The 21,091-nt window shown below is 46.2% G+C and overlaps 1 protein-coding gene across 1 annotated transcript in view; it reads right to left on the bottom strand.

The window, feature by feature from the left end:
• LOC126215168 (short neuropeptide F) overlaps positions 1-21,091 on the bottom strand; it is a 620,765-nt gene that overhangs the window by 17,042 nt on the left and 582,632 nt on the right. Inside the window, exon 3 of the mRNA XM_049941835.1 lies at positions 5,482-5,633. Within this exon, the coding sequence (XP_049797792.1) occupies positions 5,482-5,633 (152 nt within the window). The remainder of the gene's footprint in view (positions 1-5,481; positions 5,634-21,091) is intronic.

Genomic DNA, 21,091 nt, shown 5'->3' on the forward strand with positions numbered 1-21,091 from the left:
GATGTTTCATTGAATGATTCACACGCTGACACTTGTTGATGTCCCATCAATGAAATCTGCTGCAATTTGCGGAAGTGTTGCACTTCTGTCACGCTGAACGATTCTCTTCAGTCGTTGTTGATCCCGTTGTTGCAGGATATTTTTCTGGCCGCAGCGAAGTCGGAGATTTCATGTTTAATGGATTCCTGATATTCAAGGTACAGTAGCGAAATGGTCGTACGGGACAATCACCACCTCATCGCTACATCGGAGATGCTGTGTCCCATCGCTCGTGCGCCGACTACAACACAACGTTCAAACTCACTTAAATATTGATAACCTGCCACTGTAGCGCCAGTAGCCGATCTAACAACTGCGCCAGACACTTGTTGTCTTATATAGGCGTTGCCGCCCACAGCGCCTTATTCTGCCTGTTTATATATCTCTATATTTTAATATGCATGTCTATACCTGTTTCTTTGGCACTTCAGCGTAGACAACAATAATTTCATGTGGCTGAGTGGCTTGGTGCAAGTCATTACTGGACGCCACTTCGGCGACTTTCGTGTCTCTAACCTACCCCAATTATCCAACTGGAGAAAGAGGACATACAGTTTAATGTCGAATCCAAACCAAGTGTCGTTTCTGGCGACTCCTCACAGCGCTTTGAGGTGAAAGGTGGGTTAAAACGCAGTGTGATATGTCCGTGGTCCGACCGAGGTTCGATCACAAGACCTCTCGGCTTGCAGCTTTACCGCTAGTCCACTGGACCCGACATGCTTATGCAGGGTGTTTGAAACTTCCCTTCAGTGACTTCTAGGACCTGTAGAGGGGAGTGAGTGCATAATATTTCGAACAGGAAGCCACGTCCCAGAACGTACTGTTTCCGTGCTACAGTTGTTTGAAGGCATGTCTGCTAGGTAGGTATGCGCCAGGGTGTCATTGTGTGTGTGTGTAGGGGGGGGGGGGGGGGGAGGGTACCTGATGTGTCGGCAGAAGTGCCAACACCGTGTTGTTTGAGGAAGCCGAAATGCACGCTATAAACTCACGCAGGCTGGCGTGAGGTATGCTTCATTAGATACATAGCAAAGGATAAATGGCGCCTTGCTAGTTCGTAGCAATTGACTAAGCTGAAGGCTATGCTAACTATCGTCTCGGCTAATAGCGTAATTCTCAGTGAACCTTTCCTAGCAACGTCGGCTGTACAACTGGGGCGAGTGCTAGTAAGTCTCTCTAGACCTGCCGTGTGGCGGCGCTCGGTCTGCAATTACTGACAGTGGCGACACGCGAGTCCGACGTATACTAATGGACCGCGGGCGATTTAAAAGCTACCACCTAGCAAGTGTGGTGTCTGGCGGTGACACCACAGTACCTACGTAGGATCCGCTGATGTCACGTGACGTCCTTTTTCTCTGACCCGGTTAGAGCCTCATTCACGCGTCTGTGAGTGTTAATAACATGGTTGAGTACACGTTTTCAGAGTACGCCGACACGATCCTTGTGCATGGCGAAACTCACAGTAATGAGAGATCTGCTCCTTGCCTTTATCAAGGTCGTTTTACACTCCATCGCATACAATTTTCGCCACAATTACGCAACTGCGTCAAGAAAGGGTGCCTTCACCCTGTGTAGGCGTGACTGTGGTGCTCATACCCGAAATGGAAGGCTTCGTACTGCATCACCTTGAAGAGAGCCCGTCAACGAGTACACGAGCGATTTTTTTGGCTCTGAATGACTGTAACTGTAAAACAAGTGAAGTACTGGGCCACGCCTAATCACTTACTTGTACACGTGGTCGTGTTACCAACATGTTTTCAAATGGTTGTAGCACGCAACGGTATGTTTCCGGACATGGCTTCCAATTCAAAATATTATCTGCTCACTCCCCTCTTCAAGTCCTAGAAGTCTGTAACGGGAAAATCCGAACATCATGTATGTAGTTCCTACATAGTGATTTTCCAAGTATAAAAGAAGTCAGGTATATGGCCTTGTCTTTCCAATATATTAACTTAGAAGCTTAAATTATTTACACCACCAAGGGACTGCAGACATTAGTGCAATGGTTCCCATCATGGATGTGAAACACAATATCAGAAAAGAGTATGGGATGACCCAGCATTCATACCCAGCAATTTCTCGCTAAATAGTGGATGTGTTGTTGTTGTGGTTTTCAGTCCTGAGACTGGTTGGATGCAGCTCTCCATGCTACTCTATCCTGTGCAAGCTGCTTCATCTCCCAGTACGTACTGAGCCTACATCCTTCTGAATCTGCTTAGTGTATTCATCTCTTGGTCTCCCTCTACGATTTTTACCCTCCACGCTGCCCTTCTGTACTAAATTAGTGATCCCTTGACGCCTCAGAACATGTCCTACCAAACGATCCCTTCTTATAGTCAAGTTGTGCCACAAACTCCTCTTCTCCGTAATTCTAATCAATACCTCCTCATTAGTTATGTGATCTACCCATCTAATCTTCAGCATTCTTCTGTAGCACCACATTTCGAAAGCTTCTATTCTTTTTTAGTCCAGACTATTTATCGTCCATGTTTCACTTCCATACATGGCTACACTCCTTACAAATACTTTCATAAACGACTTCCTAACACTTAAATCTATACTCGATGTTAACAAATTTCTCTTCTTCAGAAACGCTTTCCTTGCCATTGCCAGTCTACATTGTATATCCACTCTACTTCGACCATCATCAGTTATTTTGCTCCCCAAATAGTGGATATCTGTTAGTACATAGCATAAAACAGCAGAGAACACTACCGTGATATGCTCCTGTCATACCTCCAGAAGACAAGAACTAAAATAAGAACTTCCTAATAACAAAGTATCTGGCAGGTAAAATACTACCAAACTGCACTCACCATGTGTACCAGTATTTGCTGAGCTAACAGGTTCCCATATACCGAAAAAGTGAAGAAGAACTGCCCGTAGATGGTCATCTGCAGATTGTGGTTGGTTGTTTGATTTGGGGGAAGGGACCAGACATCGAGGTCATCGGCTGCACCGGATTAGGGAAGGATGGGGAGGAAGTTGGCCGTGCCCTTACGGAGGGACCATCCCGGTATTTGCATGAAGCGAGTTAGGGAAGTCACGGAAAACCTGAAGCAGGATGTCTGGACGCGGGTTTGATCCGTCGTCCTCCTGAAAGAGAGTCGTTGAAACAATACGCTGCAGGATTTGCGTTTAGTGTCACGACTTGACGATGGGTGCCGCTACTGGAACGGCGACATGATTATGTAAAATTAAGCAGCAGTAAGTGACTTAATGCAGAATCGGTTTTATTTTCAACATGTTGTATCCCTGTTGTGGCTACCCTGACTACAAAATTCACTGCATAATAGAGATTGTTGACTACCATACTGGAGATTCCTGCTTCTACAATCATGCTCATAAATTAAGGACAATGCTGATACATGGTGAAACAACGCTCTGGTGGGCGGTTTGGGGGGTTTAAATCACCTCGGGGTATGACCATGCGGTACATTTGACCTGAGGTCGTCGCACGGTGGCGCTGGCAGCAGTCCACATACGCAGAGGTGTGTTGGTGCGTGTCAGAGTACTGTGCAGCGAGTAAGTGTGCAGACGTTTTCAGACGTGCTAATGGTGAGAGTGTGCTGAAAATGGCTCAAAGAACACATATTGATGATGTTATGAAAGGTAGAATACTAGGGCGACTGGAGGCTGGTCGAACACAGCAGATCGTAGCACTGGCCCTCTGTAAGCCACAAAGTGTGATCTCAAGATTATGAGAACGATTCCCGCAGACAGGAAACATGTCCAGGCGCTACAGTATGGGACGTCCAAAGTGTACAACACCACACGACGACCGATATCTCACCATCAGTGCCCGCAGACGGCCATGGAGTACTGCATGTGGCCTTGCTTGGGACCTCACCGCAGCCACTGGAACAGTTGAGATTTTCACTCTGCAGCGGAGTGTGCGCTGATATGAAACTTTCTGGCAGATTAAAACTGTGTGCCGGACCGAGACTCGAACTCGGGACCTTTCTTTTTCGCGGGAAAGAGCACTTGCCCGCGAAAGGCAAAGGTCCCGAGTTCGAGTCTCGGTCCGGCACACAGTTTTAATCTGCCAGGAAGTTTCACAGGAACAGTTGTCTCCAGACGCACAGTCTAAAGACGACTGAACAGACATGGTTTATTCGCCCGGAGGCCTGCAAGGTGTATTCCACTGACCCCTGGTCACAGAAGAGCTCGTAAACCCTGGTGTCAAGAACACAGTACGTGTCATTGGAACTATGGTCCCAGGTTACGTTCATGGACGAGTCCAGGTATAATCTCAACACTGATTCTCACCGGGTTTTCATCTGGCGTGAACCAGGAAACAGATAACAATCCCTTAATATCCTTGAAAGGGATCTGTATGGAGGTCGTGGTTTGATGATGTGGGGTGGGATTATGATTGGTGCACATACACCCCTGCAAAAATGGTTCAAATGGCTCTGAGCACTATGGGACTCAACTGCTGAGGTCATTAGTCCCCTAGAACTTAGAACTAGTTAAACCTAACTAACCTAAGGACATCACAAACATCCATGCCCGAGGCAGTCTTCGAACCTGCGACCGTAGCGGTCTTGCGGTTCCAGACTGCAGCGCCTTTAACCGCACGGCCACTTCGGCCGGCACACCCCTGCATGTCTTTGACAGAGGAACTGTAACAGGTCGGGTGTACCGGGACGTCATTTTGCACCAGTATGTCCGCCTTTTCAGGATTGCAATGGGTCCCACCTTCCTCCTCCACCGAGCTGCCATCGCGGAGGAGTACCTTGACACAGAAGATATCAGGCGAATGAAGTGGCCTGCCTGTTCTCCAGACCTAAACCCCCTAAACCCCATCTCTGTCGACGTATCGCTGCACGTCTTCAAACCCCTAGGACACTAGCCGGCCGAAGTGGCCGTGCGGTTAAAGGGGCTGCAGTCTGGATCCGCGAGACCGCTACGGTCGCAGGTTCGAATCCTGCCTCGGGCATGGATGTTTGTGATGTCCTTAGGTTAGTTAGGTTTAACTAGTTCTAAGTTCTAGGGGACTAATGACCTCAGCAGTTGAGTCCCATAGTGCTCAGAGCCATTTGAATCCTAGGACACTTCAGGAACTCCGACAGGCACTGGTGCGAGAATGGGAGGCTATACCCCAGCAGCTGCTCGACCACCTGATCCAGAGTATGCCAAACCGTTATGCGGCCTGCGTATGTGTGAATGGTGATCATATCCCATATTGATGTCGGGGTACATGCGCGGGAATCAGTGGCGTTTTCTAGCACATGTGTACCGCGATGGTTTTCTCAACTTATCACCAGTACCGTGGACTTAAAGGTCTATGTCGTGTGTGTTCCCTATGTGCCCATGCTATTAGCACCGGTTATGTGTAGTGCCACGTTATGTGTCACCACATTCTGCAATTATCCTTAATTTATGAGCGTGAGTGTAGATATAGTGTCGATTAAAACGACTAGAGCGTGTGCCGGTACTCACCCCGAAGAGAGGGTCGGATCGGCGTCCGAAGCGCAGTCGCAGGGAGGGCGACCGGTTGGACTTGCGCACCAGCTGGTGGTCGTCGGCAGCGGCGGCGAGACGGGCGCCCTCCGCCTCGCGCTGCAGAAGAAGCTCGTACAGGTCGCGCACGTCTGCAACACATGTGGAAGCACGCATGCACATGTCAGTACTCATTTCACCTCCTCAGCTCTTATGTAGCACATACTCTACATGCAGCATCTGTACCATACAGTAAAGTACGCTGAGGTAACAAAAGAGCGCGGGACAGCGATATGCACATATACACATGGCGGCAGTATATACGCTACTGGCCAATAAAATTACTACACCACGAAGATAATGTGCTACAGACGCGAAAATTAACCAACAGGAAGAAGATGCTGTGATATGCAAATTATTAGCTTTTCAGAGCATTCACACAAGGTTGGCGCCGGTGGTGACACCTACAACGTCCTGACATGAGGAAAGTTTCCAACCGATTTCTCATACACAAACAGCAGTAGACAGGCGTTGCCTGGTGAAACGTTATTGTGATGCCTCGTGTAAGGAGGAGAAATGCGTACCATCACGTTTCCGACTTTGATAAAGGTCGGATTGTAGCCTATCGCGATTGCGGTTTATCGTATCGCCACATTGCTGCTCGCGTTGGTCAAGATCCAAATACTGTTGGCAGAATATGGAATCGGGGGATTCAGGAGGGTAACACGGAACGCCGTGCTGGATCCCAACGGCCTAGTATCACTAGCAGTCGAGATAACAGGCATCTTATCCGCATGGCTGTAACTGATCGTGCAGCCACGTCTCGATCTCTCAATCAACAGGTGGGGACGCTTGCAAGACAACCATCTGCACGAACAGTTCGACGACGTTTGCAGCAGCATGGACTATCAGCTCGGAGACCGTGGCTGCGGTTACCCTTGACGCTACATCACAGACAGGAGCGCCTGCGATAGCGTACTCGACGGCGAAGCAGGGTGCACGAATGGCAAAACGTCATTTTTTCGGATGAATCCAGGTTCTGTTTACAGCATCATGATGGTCGCATCCGTGTTTGGCGACATCGCGGTGAACGCACATTGGAAGCGTGTTTTCGTCATCGCCATACTGGCGTATCACCCGACGTGATGGTATGGGGTGCCATTGGTTACACGTCTGGGTCACCTCTTGTTCGCATTGACGGCTCTTTGAACAGTGGACGTTACATTTCAGATGTGTTACGACCCGTGGCTCTACCCATCATTCGATCCCTGCGAAACCCTATATTTCAGCCGGATAATGCACGACCGCATGTTGCAGGTGCTGTACCGGCCTTTTTGGATACAGAAAATGTTCGACTGCTGGCCTGGTAAGTACATTCTCCAGATCTCTCTCCAACTGAAAACGTCTGGTGAATGGTGGCCGAGCAACTGGTTCATCACAATACGCCAGTCACTACTCTTGATGAACTGTGGTATCGTGTTGAAGCCGCGTGGGCAGCTGTACCTGCACACGCCATCCAAGCTCTGTTTGACTGAATCCCCAGGCGTATCAAGGCCGTTATTACGACCAGAGGTGGTTGTTCTGGGTACTGATTTCTCAGGATCTATGTACCCAAATTACGTGAAAATGTAATGACATGTCAGTTCTAGCATAATATATTTGTCCAATGAATACCCGTTTATCATCTGCATTTCTTCTTGGTGTAGCAATTTTAATGGCCAGTAGTGTAGAATTGTCAGTGCTAAGAGACAAGCAACATTGCGTGATATAGCCGCAGAAATCGATGTGTTACGAACGACTAACGTATCCATTAGGGCAGTGCCGCGAAACCTGTTGTAAATGGGCTACGGCAGCAGATAGTAAACTACAGTGAGGTACCAAAGAGCCTGAGATAGCGGCATGCGCATATACAAATGGCGACAGTATCACGAACACAAGGTGTAAATGAGCACTGCATTGACGAAGCTGTCCTTTGTACTCAGGTGATTCATGTGGAAAGGTGGCCACAAGATGCGAGTTAAAAGACTGAACGCGGGATGATAGTCGGACCTGGAAGCGTGGGGCATTCCATTTCGGAAATAGTTTCGGAATTCAGCATTCCGAGAACCACAGTACAAGACTGTGCCGGGAATACCAAATCTGAGGCATTACCTCTCACCATGGACAACACAGCAGCCGACGGGTTTCGTTGACGACCGAAAGTAGCAGCGTTTGGTTGCAGTTGTCAGTGCTAACAGACAAGCAAAACTGCGTGATATAACCGCAGAAGTAGATGTGATGTGTACGACGAACCTATCCATTGGGGCAGTGCTGCGAAATTTGGTGTTAATCGACCACGGCAGCAGACAACCGACACGAGCGCCTCTGTTAACAGCACGACATCGCCTGCAGCGCCTCACCTGGGCTTGTGACTATATCGGGTGGACCCTAGACGACTGGAAACCAGTGGCCTTGTCAGATCAGCCAAATTTCAATTCGTAAGAGGTAGGGTTCGAGTGCGGCTCATACCCCACGTATGCGAGGACCCAAGTTGTCAAGAAGGCACTGTGCGAGTCGGTAGTGTGTCCATAGTGGTGTTGACTGTGTTTACACGGAATGGACTGGGTGGGTTCTCTGGTTCAACTCAACTGGAAGTGGTTATGTTTGGCTACTTGGAGACCATTTGCAGCCTTCCATGGACTTCATGTTCCCAAACATGTCATCAGGTCACAGTTGTTCGCGACTGAATTTAAGAACGTTCTGGACAATTCTTGCGAATAATTTGCCCATGCAGATCGCCCGACATGAATCTCACTGAACATTTATGGGACATAATCAAGACGTCGATTCGTGGACAAAATCCTGCACCGGCAACACTTTCGCAATTATGGACGGCTATAGAGGCAGCATGGCTTAATATTTCTGCGGGGGGGGGGGGGGGACTTGCAAAGATTTGCTGAGTCCATGCTACGTCGATTTGCTGCACTTCCTCTTATTCTTCTTCTTCTTTTTCTTCAGCGCTTGTTCCGCGTGTCTGCAGGGTGCGCTGCATGGGTTCGTTGTCTCCATTTCGCTCTATCAGGTGCAGCATGTGGGTGGATGTTCACGCATTTAAGGTCTTTATGAATCGTATCAGCCCAATGTTGCTTAGATCGTCGTTTGGGTCTCTACTGCCGATGACTTCAAGTGTGTAACCCGCCTTGGCAATAGAGTCATCACCGGCCCGTAAAACATGCCCAAACCATGGAAGACGACTCTCAAGCATCTTGTCTTGGATCGGTGCAACACCAAACTGTTTCGTAACTCTGTCATTAGAAAGGTGATCCAAATTATTCAGACCTGCTGTCTGCCTTAGAACCTTCGTTTCCATTACACTTAGGCGGCGTTCTGTCTCGACTGTAGTCGGCCAGCACTCACAATCATACAAGGCGACTGATCGGATGACAGTGCCATGTATTTTTGATTTTCAATTATGTTTCATCCTGTGGTCGCAAATAACTCCGGTTGTTGTTCGCCACTTCATTCAGGCTGCCTGAGTTCCGGTGTTGACCTCTTCGGTGAGTCGGTGATAGTGGAACAAAGGTACTTAAACTTCATTACACGAATCAGATCTTCACCATTAATCGTGACGGGTCTCATTTAATGTCTGTTTGATGTCATGTACTCGGTTTTCTTCAAATTAAGGCGCAAAACCATGTTGCGCCAACCAGTCACTCCATTCTTGAGTTAGGCTCTGTAGATCAAGCTTGTTTTCTGCTGCGAGCATTACATCGTCAGCATAAAGTAGAGTCCATGGTGATGGTCAGTGCAGGTCAGCTGTCATGGTGATGATGATGATGATGTTTGGTTTGTGGGGCGCTCAACTGCACAGTTATCAGCGCTCATACAGATTCCCAACCTTTGCTCAGTATAACATCGCTACTTTCATGAATGATGATGAAATGATGAGGACAACACGAAAACCTAGTCATCTCGAGGAAGGTGAAAATCCGTGACCCCGCTGGGAATCGAACCCGGGACCCCGTGCTTGGGAAGCGAGAACGCGACCGTGAGACCAGGAGCTGCGGATATCTGTCACGGAATCCATTACGAGGATGAACAGAAGTGGTGATAATGCAGAACCTTGAAGGGCGCAGACTGTGATGGGGAAGTCCTTGGATAGTCCTGCGGTTGTACGGACACAACTTCTTGGCTGTGCATAAAGTAACTGCACCCCATTAGTAGGCTACTGTGGCACATCATGACGTCGAAGTGCTAGCCAGATGAGACTGTGTGGCACCCGATCAAAGGCCTTTTCGAATTCCAGGAATGCTAGATGCAGCGGCTTGGCTTTCTCATGATGTTTCTCGATTAGTAGTCCTGCAGCATGAGTCGCATCAGTTGTGCCGCAGTTCTTCACAGATCCAGCTTGGTTTCTGGAAATCTGTGTGATCTCACGGATCCTTTGGTCCACAACACGGTCAAAGATTTTCATGTTGCGGCAGAGACGTCGCACTGGACGGTAGTTTGTGCACTCAGCAGGATTTCCCTACATCTTAAAGATAGGCACGGTGATGCTCTGCTGCCAATCAGCTGGCGTTTATCCCTCTTGTCGAAGAGTTCATTTAACCATTCGGCTGCCTTCCAATGATGGGAACACCATAACTCTGCTGGAAGGTCATATGGACTGGTGGCTTTCCCAGGCTTCATTTTCCTCAAAGCAGTCTTGACCTCTTCGACTGCAATTTCTCTTACGGACCCTTCAACAGCAAGGCCGACGGGTATTGGTGGATAGGGGAACTATTCTGTTGAGATTTTCTTGAAGTAGCTGCGCCATCGTTCTCTGGCCTTCTTCCAGTCATAGAGGACTCCGACACCATACTAAGAGGTATTCCATGATTTTTTCACCTCAGAGTATATTCTGTGTGCAATATTTATTTTTTTGTCTCTGGCGATTAACTAAAGTTGCTGTCCCTAATTGTAACGTAAAGTCTCAAATGATCTTTCACAAAGAAATTCTGTTAATGGCAAAAAAGTTAGCGTCCAGTCATTCGCGGACGAGACAACTGAAATTGAGGGTAGTAAAGCAAAAGCAGAAATGCTAAACTTCGTTTTTAAATGTTCCATTATAGCGGAATACCCAGGTGCAGTACCCAAATTTAAGTCTCGTACCAATGGAAAGATGAATGAAATAGATATTTAAGTCAGTAGCGTTGAAAAAGAGCTGTCGTTGTTAAAATTGAACAAAATCACAGTATCCGACGGAGTCCCTATTAGATTCTATACTGGCGAGAAGAGCACTGCCGTGTCGGAACCCAGTTTCTCAGCAACTTCGCCGAGTGGAAGAGGAGTCAAAATAAGCGAACACGTGACTCGGCTTATAGTAGTTGCTCGACAATTTCTGAGAAAACAGTGGTCAAAGTTTTCGAGGTATTTTTGAGGTACTGTATTTGCCTTTTAGCGCGCAATGTTTTCAAATCAAATGGTGACACAATGGTTAGCGTAGCGGCTTATTAATTCTGCGACCCGTGTTCGAGATCCGAATGCAGTTTTTATTTATTTTATTTTTATTATTTCTGTTTATCTAGCCATGTCTGTACAAGGTTACTACACGAATATTTCTAATCGAATTACGGAATACGATGGCTTTATATTAATCGTAAAATTACATCTGTATTTCACAATAAATTCCATACATTTATTGTATCATATATGTGTGTATGGCATGTTGAGGTTTTCCAGTTTTTTTAACTCTAATATTCTGTTATTTCATTCTCAAATTAATTGTTATATTAATTCTTATATTTTATTCACATGTTTATTCATCAGGAAGATTTTCTGCATTCCCTTGGATGATACCAAACATAGAAACATTCTAAACACAAATATTCCGAACACCACGTACGTCGTGCGAAGGCACGTTTGCCACAGTGACGTTTTTTCGGATGAATCACTCGGGATAGAAACGCCGGTAACATTGGTGAACATTTAGCGCGCTGGCAATAAATGCCTAATGCATCACTTTTCCGGAGACTGATGTCTGCAGTTCATTACGTATCAATATGCACTATAGGAATTTCACCGAAAACAGTTGAAAATCATTTCCTAATTCATCTGATATACAATTAGTAAACGAATAAGGATAACGTTATATCAACATACACTGCAAAACATTCGTGTAGAAATCTTCTCTGGACATGTTATATAAATGAAAATAAAAATAAAAGTAATAATCGGGTTTCGAACGCGGGGCTCAAAATTAAGAAGTTCCGACGCTTACCACTGTGCCATCATTTCGTCTGAGGACACCGCGCGATAAAAGGCACATAAAATACCTCGAAACTAGCTCGAAAATTGATAACGTCATTTTTTTTAGAAACGGTCGAGTATCTACGCATAAGCCGAAACACTTCTTCGCTCACTTTGACCTATCTTACACTGGGCGAAGTTCCTGGGAAATCGGGTTCCAACACGGCCGTATTTTCCTCGTGCAGGAGAGCTTCTGTAAAGTTTGGAAAGTAGGAGACGAGGTACTGGCAGAAGTAAAGCTGTGAGCACCGGGCGTGAATCGTGCTTCGGTAGCTCAGTTGGTAGAGCACTTGCCCGCGAAAGGCAAAGGTCCCGAGTTCGAGTCTCGGTCGGGCACACAGTTTTAATCTACCAGGGAGTTTCATATCAGATGGTAGACTTTTGTCATGACTGGCTCTCCCAAGGCCGTCAGTAGTTCTAATGGAATGTTGTCTACTCCTGGGGCTTTGTTTCGACTCAGGTCTTCCAGTGCTCTGTCGAACTCTTCACGCAGTATGATATCTCCCATTTCATCTTCATCTACATCCTCTTCCATTTCCATAATATTGTCCTCAAGTACCTCGCCCTTGTATAGACCCTCTATATACTAATTCCACCTTTCTGCTTTCCCTTCTTTGCTTAGAACTGGGTTTCCATCTGAGCTCTTGATATTCATACAAGTGGCTCACTTTTCTTCAAAGGTCTCTTCAATTTTCCTGTAGGCATGTAGGCAGTATCTATCTTACCCCTAGTGAGATAAGCCTCTACATCCTTACATTTGTCCTCTAGCCATCCCAGCTTAGCCATTTTGCACTTCCTGTCAACCTCATTTTTGAGACGTTTGTATTCCTTTTTGCCTGCTTCATTTACTGCATTTTTATATTTTCTCCTTTCATCAATTAAATTCAATATTTCTTCTGTTACCCAAGGATTTCTACTAGCCCTCGTCTTTTTACCTACTTGTTCCTCTGCTGTCTTCACTACTTCATCTCTCAAAGCTACCCATTCTTCTTCTACTGCTTTCCCCCATTCCTGTCAATTGTTCCCTTATGCTCTCCCTGAAACTCTGTACAACGTCTGGTGCTTTCAGTTTATCCAGGTCCCATCTCCTTAAATTGCCACCTTTTTGCAGTTTCTTCAGTTTTAATCTACAGTTTATAACCAATGGATTGTGGTCAGAGTCCACATCTGCCCCTGGAAATGTATTACAATTTAAAACCTGGTTCCTAAACCTTTGTCTTACCATTATATAATCCATCTGATACCTTTCAGTATCTCTAGGCTTCTTCCATGTATACAACCTTCTTTTATGATTCTTGAACCAAGTGTTGGCCATGATTAAGTTGTGCTCTGTGCAAAATTCTACCAGGTGGCTTCCTGTTTCATTTCTTAGCCCCAATCCATTTTCACCTACTACGTTTCCTTCTCTCCCTTTTCCTACTACCGAATTCCAGTCACCCATGACTATTAAATTTTCGTCTCCCTTCACTTTCTGAATAATTTCTTTTATTTTATCATACATTTCTTCAAGTTCTTCATCATCTGCAGAGCTAGTTGGCATATAAACTTGTACTACTGTAGTAGCCGTGGGCTTCGAGTCTATCTTTGCTACAATAAGGCGTTCACTATACTGTTTGTAGTGGTTTACCCCCACTCCTACTTTTTTATTCATTATTAAACCGACTCCTGCATCATCCCTATTTGATTTTGTATTTATAAGCCTGTATTCGCCTGACCAAAAGTCTTGTTCCTCCTGCCACCGAACTTCACTAATTGCTACTATATCTAACTTTAACCTATCCATTTCCCTTTTTAAGTTTTCTAACCTACCTGCTCGATTAAGGGATCTGACATTCCACGCTCCAATCCGTAGAACGCCAGTTTTCTTTCTCCTGATAACGACGTCCTCCTGAGTAGTCCCCGCCCGGAGATCCGAATGGGGGACTATTTTACCTCCGGAATATTTTACCCAAGAGGACGCCATCATCATTTAACCATACAGTAAAGCTGCATGCCCTCGGAAAAAATTACGGCTGTAGTTCCCCCTTGCTTTCAGCCTTTATTCGCCTTTATTCTGAACGCTCATCATACTCGCCATGGGCTCTAAAACACACACACACACACACACACACACACACACACATACATACACACACATACACACACACACACACATATATGTGTGTGTGTGTGTGTGTGTGTGTGTGTGTGTGTGTGTGTGTGTGTGTGTGTGTGTGTGTGTGGTAGAGCCCGTGGCGAGTGTGATGAGCGTTCAGAATAAAGGAGTTGCAGACAATTCAGTGCCTCATCAGTTACTCGATTTTAGCACCTATCTTCAGCATCCACCTGGGGCACCACGTTTCAAAAGCTTGTGTTCTCGCCTAAACTGCCTACGTTACACTTCTGTACAAGGCTACACTCCACACAAACACCTTGAGAAAATGCTTCCTAATACTTCAATTTATATTCGATCTTAACAGATCTCTCTTTTTCAGAAAATATTTTCTTATTATTGGTAGTGTGTATTTTACATGCTCTCTATTTCAGCCGTAAACAAGTACTTTGCTGCCCAACTAGCAAAATTCATCAACCACTTTTAGGGTCTCATTTCTCAATCTAATTTCCTCGGCATCACCTGATTGAATTCCCTTTCCAAATTTGTGGTTGGTGTACTTAACTTCTCGCTAAATCTGCGTAGACAGAAAGGCTAACAGCCTATGTTAGTTCCTTGTGAACCTATTGCTTATCTGTCATGTTCTCCCACTATTATAAGTGCACTACTGCTCTCTGATCAACTCTTCACAGAAAATCTGTAATAATCCTGTATTTAAACTTATTATTTGACGTTTCTCCGGATGTGCATGGGCTTTATGAGCTAGTGAATGAAGTGTTGTATGTGTGTGTGTGTGTGTGTGTGTATGGGAGGGTGTGTGTGTGCGTGTGTGTGTGTGTGTGTGTGTGTGTGTGCGTGCGTGCGTGCGTGCGTGTGTGTGTGTGTGTGTGTGTGTGTGTGTGTGTGTGTGAGCGAGAATATCAAACCAGCGTAGCGAGTAGACACAGCTTAATTAACCACCGGTCACCTCTATTGTGACCGTGCGCCGTCGCTGGATGTGCACACTCTGCCTGGCAACAACAGGGTTCACGGTTCGATCCTCTGCCCGGCCCCCATTCTGAAACGGATGAGCCGTCGCTGTCCCACTCAGTACGGCTATACGCAGTGGGAATATTGAACTTAACGATACTGCTCGTACGCTGTTGCTCATTATGCCATCAACATGACGAAAATAAACACTCACCGAAATCCAAAACGTATAAATTACGCGGTAGTAACTCTCATGACACGACATTCGTTGGTTTCACCAATTCATAACAGAACTGTCATCTACCAACGTAACCTGGACTTCCGGGTACGCTTGAGGTTAGCCTGTTACCACAACCAACATCTCAGGACGTTAGTTACGCCTTATTAGGGCAAGCCGAATTTTTATTGAATGCTGCACTACACTTCAATCGGACGCAGATACATGTAAAAACGAATTCATGCTGAACATTCATCCAAATGTTTATTTCAAAACTCTTAAAGCTTTTTAAATTAAATAAACTTTATCGAAATTCTACATCCTTGTTCTTCGTGTCTACACACACTACTGGCCATTAAAATTGCTACACCAAGAAGAAATGCAGATGATAAACGGGTATTCATTGGACAAATATATTATACTAGAACTGACATGTGATTACATTTTCACGCAATTTGGGTTCATAGATCCTGAGAAATCAGTACCCAGAACAACCACCTCTTGGCGCAATAACGGCCTTGATACGCCTGGGCATTGAGTGAAACAGAGCTTCGATGGCGTGTACAGGTACAGCTGCCCATGCAGCTTCAACACGATACCACAGTTCATCAAGAGTAGTGACTGGCGTATTAGGACGAGCCAGCTGCACGGCCACTATTGACCAGACGTTCTCAATTGGTGAGAGATCTGGAGAATGTGCTGGCCAGGGAAGCAGTCGAACATTTTCAGTATCCAGAAACGCCCGTACAGGACCTGCAACATGCGGTCGTGCATTATCCAGCTGAAATGTAGGGTTTCGCATGGATCGAATGAAGGGTAGAACTACGGATCGTAACACATGTGAAATGTAATGTCCACTGTTCAAAGTGCCGTCAGTGCGAACAAGAAGTGACCGAGACGTGTAACCAATGGCACCCCATTACATCACGCCGGGTGATACGCCAGTGTGGCTATGACGAATACACGCTTCCAGTGTGCGTTCACCGCGATGTCGCCAAATGTCGCCAAACACAGATGCGACCATCATGATGCTGTAAACAGAACCTGGATTCATCCGAAAAAATGACGTTTCACCGTTAGTGCACCCAGGTTCGTCTTTCAGTACACCATCGCAGGCGCTCCTGTCTGTGATGCAGCGTCAAGCGTCCCCACCAGTTGACTGAGAGATCGAGACGTGGCTGCACGATCAGTTGCAGCCATGCGGATAAGATACCTGTCATCTCGACTGCTAGTGATTCGAGGCCGTTGGGATCCAGCACGGCGTTCCGTATTACCCTCCTGAATCCCCCGATTCCATATTCTGCCAACAGTCATTGGATCTCGACCAACGCGGGCAGCAATGTCGCGATACGATAAACCGCAATCGCGATAGGCTACAATCCGACCTTTATCAAAGTCGGAAACGAGATGGTACGCATTTCTCCTCCTTACACGAGGCATCACAATAACGTTTCACCAGGCAACGCCGGTCAACTGCTGTTTGTATATGAGTAATCGGTTGGAAACTTTCTTCATGTCAGCACGTTGTAGGTGTCGCCACCGGCGCCAACCTTGTGTGAATGCTCTGAAAAGCTAATCATTTGCATATCACAGCATCTTCTTCCTGTCGGTTAAATTCCGCGTCTGTAGCACGTCATCTTCGTGGTGTAGCAGTTTTAATGGCCAGTATTGTGTTTGCAGCCCTCTGACGCTCCGGGTCTCCGAATTGTAGCGTCTAACACGGCAGTGCGTAAATTAACTATGTTGGTGTGTGAGAAGCAGCATGCTGTAATCGAGTTTCGAATTCGTAGAGTTTGTCCACACATGGAGTACCCTCTCCGTCAACGGGACAAAGCCAGGCCACACAGGAGCGCTGCGACATATGGAACAATCCGGCGCTTTGCGTTCACTGCCATCGATCAACTTCCATACTGTCTCGACGTGGTCCCATTCGAATTTCGTCTGTTACCAAAACTTAAAGAAGGTCTCCGAGGATTTCACTTCGATAGTGATGAGGCATTGCAAGTGGAGGTGAGGTTGTGGTCCCGTCTACAGTGTGAAACATTCTACAGTGACGGTTTCAGCAAACTGGTCTCCCCTTGGGAGAAACGTGTTCGTCACCAGGGAGAGTGTTGCGAAATAAATATTTACACATGAAGAATAAATATGTAGAATGTTGATAACGTCTGTTTTGTTTAAAAAGCTTTAAGAGTTGTCACATAAAATATTTCGAGTCACTACTATTCAGTGCGCCCTCGTGTTTGTCACCGTAGTCAACAAGTGTAAGTAAGCAGCTGTCGGGACATTCTACCGATCGTTCGATTCCTGCTCCTTGGAGCCATTCGAGAACCACTGTGTAAGCTTCCTCATCGTTGAAAAATCTCTGTTCCAACACATAGACCGAGCGAGGTGGCGCAGTGGTTAGCACACTGGACTCGCATTCGGGAGGACGACGGTTCAATCCCGTCTCCAGTCATCCTGATTTAGGTTTTCCGTGATTTCCCTAAATCGTTTCAGGCAAATGCCGGGATGGTTCCTTTGAAAGGGCACGGCCGATTTCCTTCCCCATCCTTCCCTAACCCGAGCTTGCGCTCCGTCTCTAATGACCTCGTTGTCGACGGGACGTTAAACAACACTAACCTAACCCTAACAACCAACACATATGTTCCTTCAGCTTGCCGATGGGATTGAAATGGCGCGGGGCAAGATCTGAACTTCCCGGTCAGCATCAGTCACGTCTGTGCAGCCTTGGTCGGATTGTTGACACCGTTTCGCTACGGCTGGACGCAACATTGCATTTGGTCTATATACGGCCAGAATTTCAGGGTGAATCTGTGTACAACTTACAGGTCTTCCCCACAAGAGTCTTATCGTCCCACGTACACTCTAACATAAAAAGAACTACGCACCACGAAGGAATTACTCGAATGGGACGCAAATCAGTGTGATGTACATGTAGAGACAAACAACTGATTACTATTTCAGACAAATTGGGTGGTTGATTGAAGACAAAGAGCTTCAGAAATGGAGCAACGCAATAACGTGGTGGTCCAGATCTCAACCTTATGCAAGCAGCTATTCGGTTTGGCATTGCTTGATAAGATCTGTTGGATTTTCCCCAGAGGCATTTCGTGCCATAGTCTGTCCAATTGGCGTGTTACATGGTGAAACGTCTCTGTGAAGTCGTTTCATAAGACGCTTGTCGAATTCGGTACAACCTATTCATTTTACTACCTGATTTTAGCTCAATTCATGAACTCTTCCAGAAAGACTGAGCACTCAAATAAGGCCTATTGATTGTTATATGTGTGTTTTAATGTGGGTTTCGGTTTTGTTTTGTGGGAAACACTGAGTTGGTCATCGTCTGCTGGGAGCAGATGATGTTGCTTCTCGTTCAAAGGAGAGCACAGGATGACCAACTTAGGTTTCCAATAACTGAACAGAGAGGTTTACCCATCTTAGTCGAGGGCTGTGTTGAAGACTGTTTTTGTGTGTGAGGTTGGTGACGGAGGGCTACCCCTCCGGTAGCTTTCGCTGCACGGGGAGCTAGGTAATCTCGTGAGAGAAAGGGGCACTCTTCGGTAAACGCTTGGTGTGTACGGATCGTAGCTCTTAAGGGGGGTTTCAGGTGATAGGAATCAAGTTGAGTTAGGACTTCGTTATGTTTAACCGGTGAAATACTTAAGAACTTGAGCTTACCTGAAGCGTGTGAAGCATGTTATTTTCTTATGATTTTAATCTTATATTTGTGGAAATTGCTTTTGTCTTTGTGTGTCGATTTTGTGCCACTTGTTTGGTAATCAATGCCCCTTCTGGTCCACCACGGCACCGCAATAGGCTTTATTTTAACAGTTTGCTTGTTTAATGAGCTACAATTTCTGCAAGAATATCTGTTCTTTCGTTGCTTTCTACAAAGCAGCACAACAGTTTGAGCCAGAATGCGCCACGTGCTCTAGTTCGGCCGTTTTTAAGCAGCAGACGTAGCTAATATGTTAAATAATTATCGCACAACCTCGTGTCTTGGTTAATCCTCTGTCCAGAACAGAGCATGCGTAGAATCGTAATGCAAATCTCACTTACATATTTTTATGGTATTGATGCAAAGGAGATGATAGTATAATTGTCTCCCAACCCCGTCTTCTGTATTTCTTCTTGCTGTAGTTAAATTGTGCTATGTTTCATTCTCACGTAATTCTTACTTAAATATTTCGAGTCAGGCATCAGATATGTGTAGTTAGGATGTGCAACCAAATATTTAGTTACAACAAATAATCTACGTGAAAGATAAATTTTTTGGTGTCGATCTTACCCCCTTACTCTGATTTCCATTCCTGAATTAATCAAGTTGCTTCATGCACGACGTGGAGTGCTATTTATCTGGCTGCTTATCGAAATTTGCGTACTTGTAATTAAATTATTAAAGTAATTAAACTAATAATTTTCCAGCTCGGTTTTTTCTAAATGGGTAGGAAGGGCTTGGGCTGGTGGCGACCCTGAATTTCTGAATTTTTATCATTATTTGTGTGAGAGAAGCAGCTAGAAATGCGAGATAACGTAAATGGCTCGATGAGAAACGTCGTAAACATAGTAATACGTTACAATGGTCAAAGTGCAGACATCCTCCGGAAGGATATGGTGCAAAATTCTCTCCAATTGGAGTGTCACTTCGTCAAAGTAGCGGACTGTTTGGAGGGCCCTGCCATAATGCTCCAAACGTTCTCAATAGGGGAGAGGTCCAGCGACGCTGGTGGCCAAGGTAGGGTTTGGTAAACACGAATACAAGCAGTGGGAACTCTCGCTGTGTGCGGGCAGGCATTTTTTTCCCGGAAATGAAAGCCAAGGGTGGTTTGCCATGAAGGGCAATAAAATGGGGCGCAGAATATCGTCGACGTACCGTAGGGGTGCCACCGATGACAACCAAAAGGGTACTGATATGGAAAGAAATGGCATCCGAGACCATCAGTCCTGGCTGTCGGGCATTGCTTGATAAGATCTGTTGGATATTCTCCAGAGGGATTTAATGCCAAAGTATCCAATTGGAGTGTTACATCGTCAAAGTGCAGATATCCTCCAGAAGCATATGGTGCAAAATTCTGTCCAATTGGCGTGTTACTTTCGGCCCTGCCATAATGCTCCAAACGTTTTCAATACGGGAGAGATCCAGCGACGCTGGTGGCCAAGGTAGGCGTTGGTCGGGTTGGTATCGCACCGCTGTCCAGGGCATTTCCAGACATGTCTTCGCTGCTCATTGGGCCTTAGTTTGAAGCGGAAGTCAAGACTAGTCATTGGGACGTGTTTGGTGATACCCAGGCAGCGGTAGGATATCGACCTGAGTCTGGTCCACTATACAACCAAGAGTGACTAACTGAGGCGCCATTTCCTTTCATAGCAGGACCCTTTCGGTTGTCATCCGCGGTACCGTTACGGCACAGCGGTACGTCGGCCATATTCTATGCCCCGTTTTGTTGCGCTAATGACAAGCCATCCTCAGGTTACATTTCAGCAAGATAATGCCAGACCATACACAGTGAGTTTCTACGGTTTGTCTTCGTACTTGCCAAACCCTACCTTGGCCAGCAACGTCGCTGGATCTCTCCCCACTTGAGAATAGTTGGAGCATTGTGGGTGGGGCCCTCCAACCAGCTCGAGATTTTGACGATCTACTGCGCCAACTGGACAGAATTTGGCACGATACTGCTTTGCTGGACATCCAACAACTCTTATCAATCAATGCCAAGCCGAATTACTGTTTGGATAAGGGTCAGAGGTGGACCAACACGCTGTTGTCTTGCTCAATTTGTCAAGCTCTTTCCCCGAAAGGATCATCCATTCTTTCTGGAACTGTAATCATTTGTTTGTCTCTGCAACTGCACATGCTCTCCGTGTCTTAGAGTGTACTTGACCTATTATGTTGGACCTTTAACGTAAGACTTTAGCTTTCAATGTTTAGATTAATGTGCACTCCGTCTTCAGGCCGCAAGTGGCCCATCAGGACCAATACGACCACCGTGCCATCCTAAGATGAGGATGCGGATAGGAGGGGCGTGGGGTCAGCACACCGCTCTCCCGGCCGTTATGACCGGAGC

The sequence above is a fragment of the Schistocerca nitens genome, chromosome 12 (assembly GCF_023898315.1).
Source record: "Schistocerca nitens isolate TAMUIC-IGC-003100 chromosome 12, iqSchNite1.1, whole genome shotgun sequence".
Lineage (NCBI taxonomy): Eukaryota > Metazoa > Arthropoda > Insecta > Orthoptera > Acrididae > Schistocerca > Schistocerca nitens.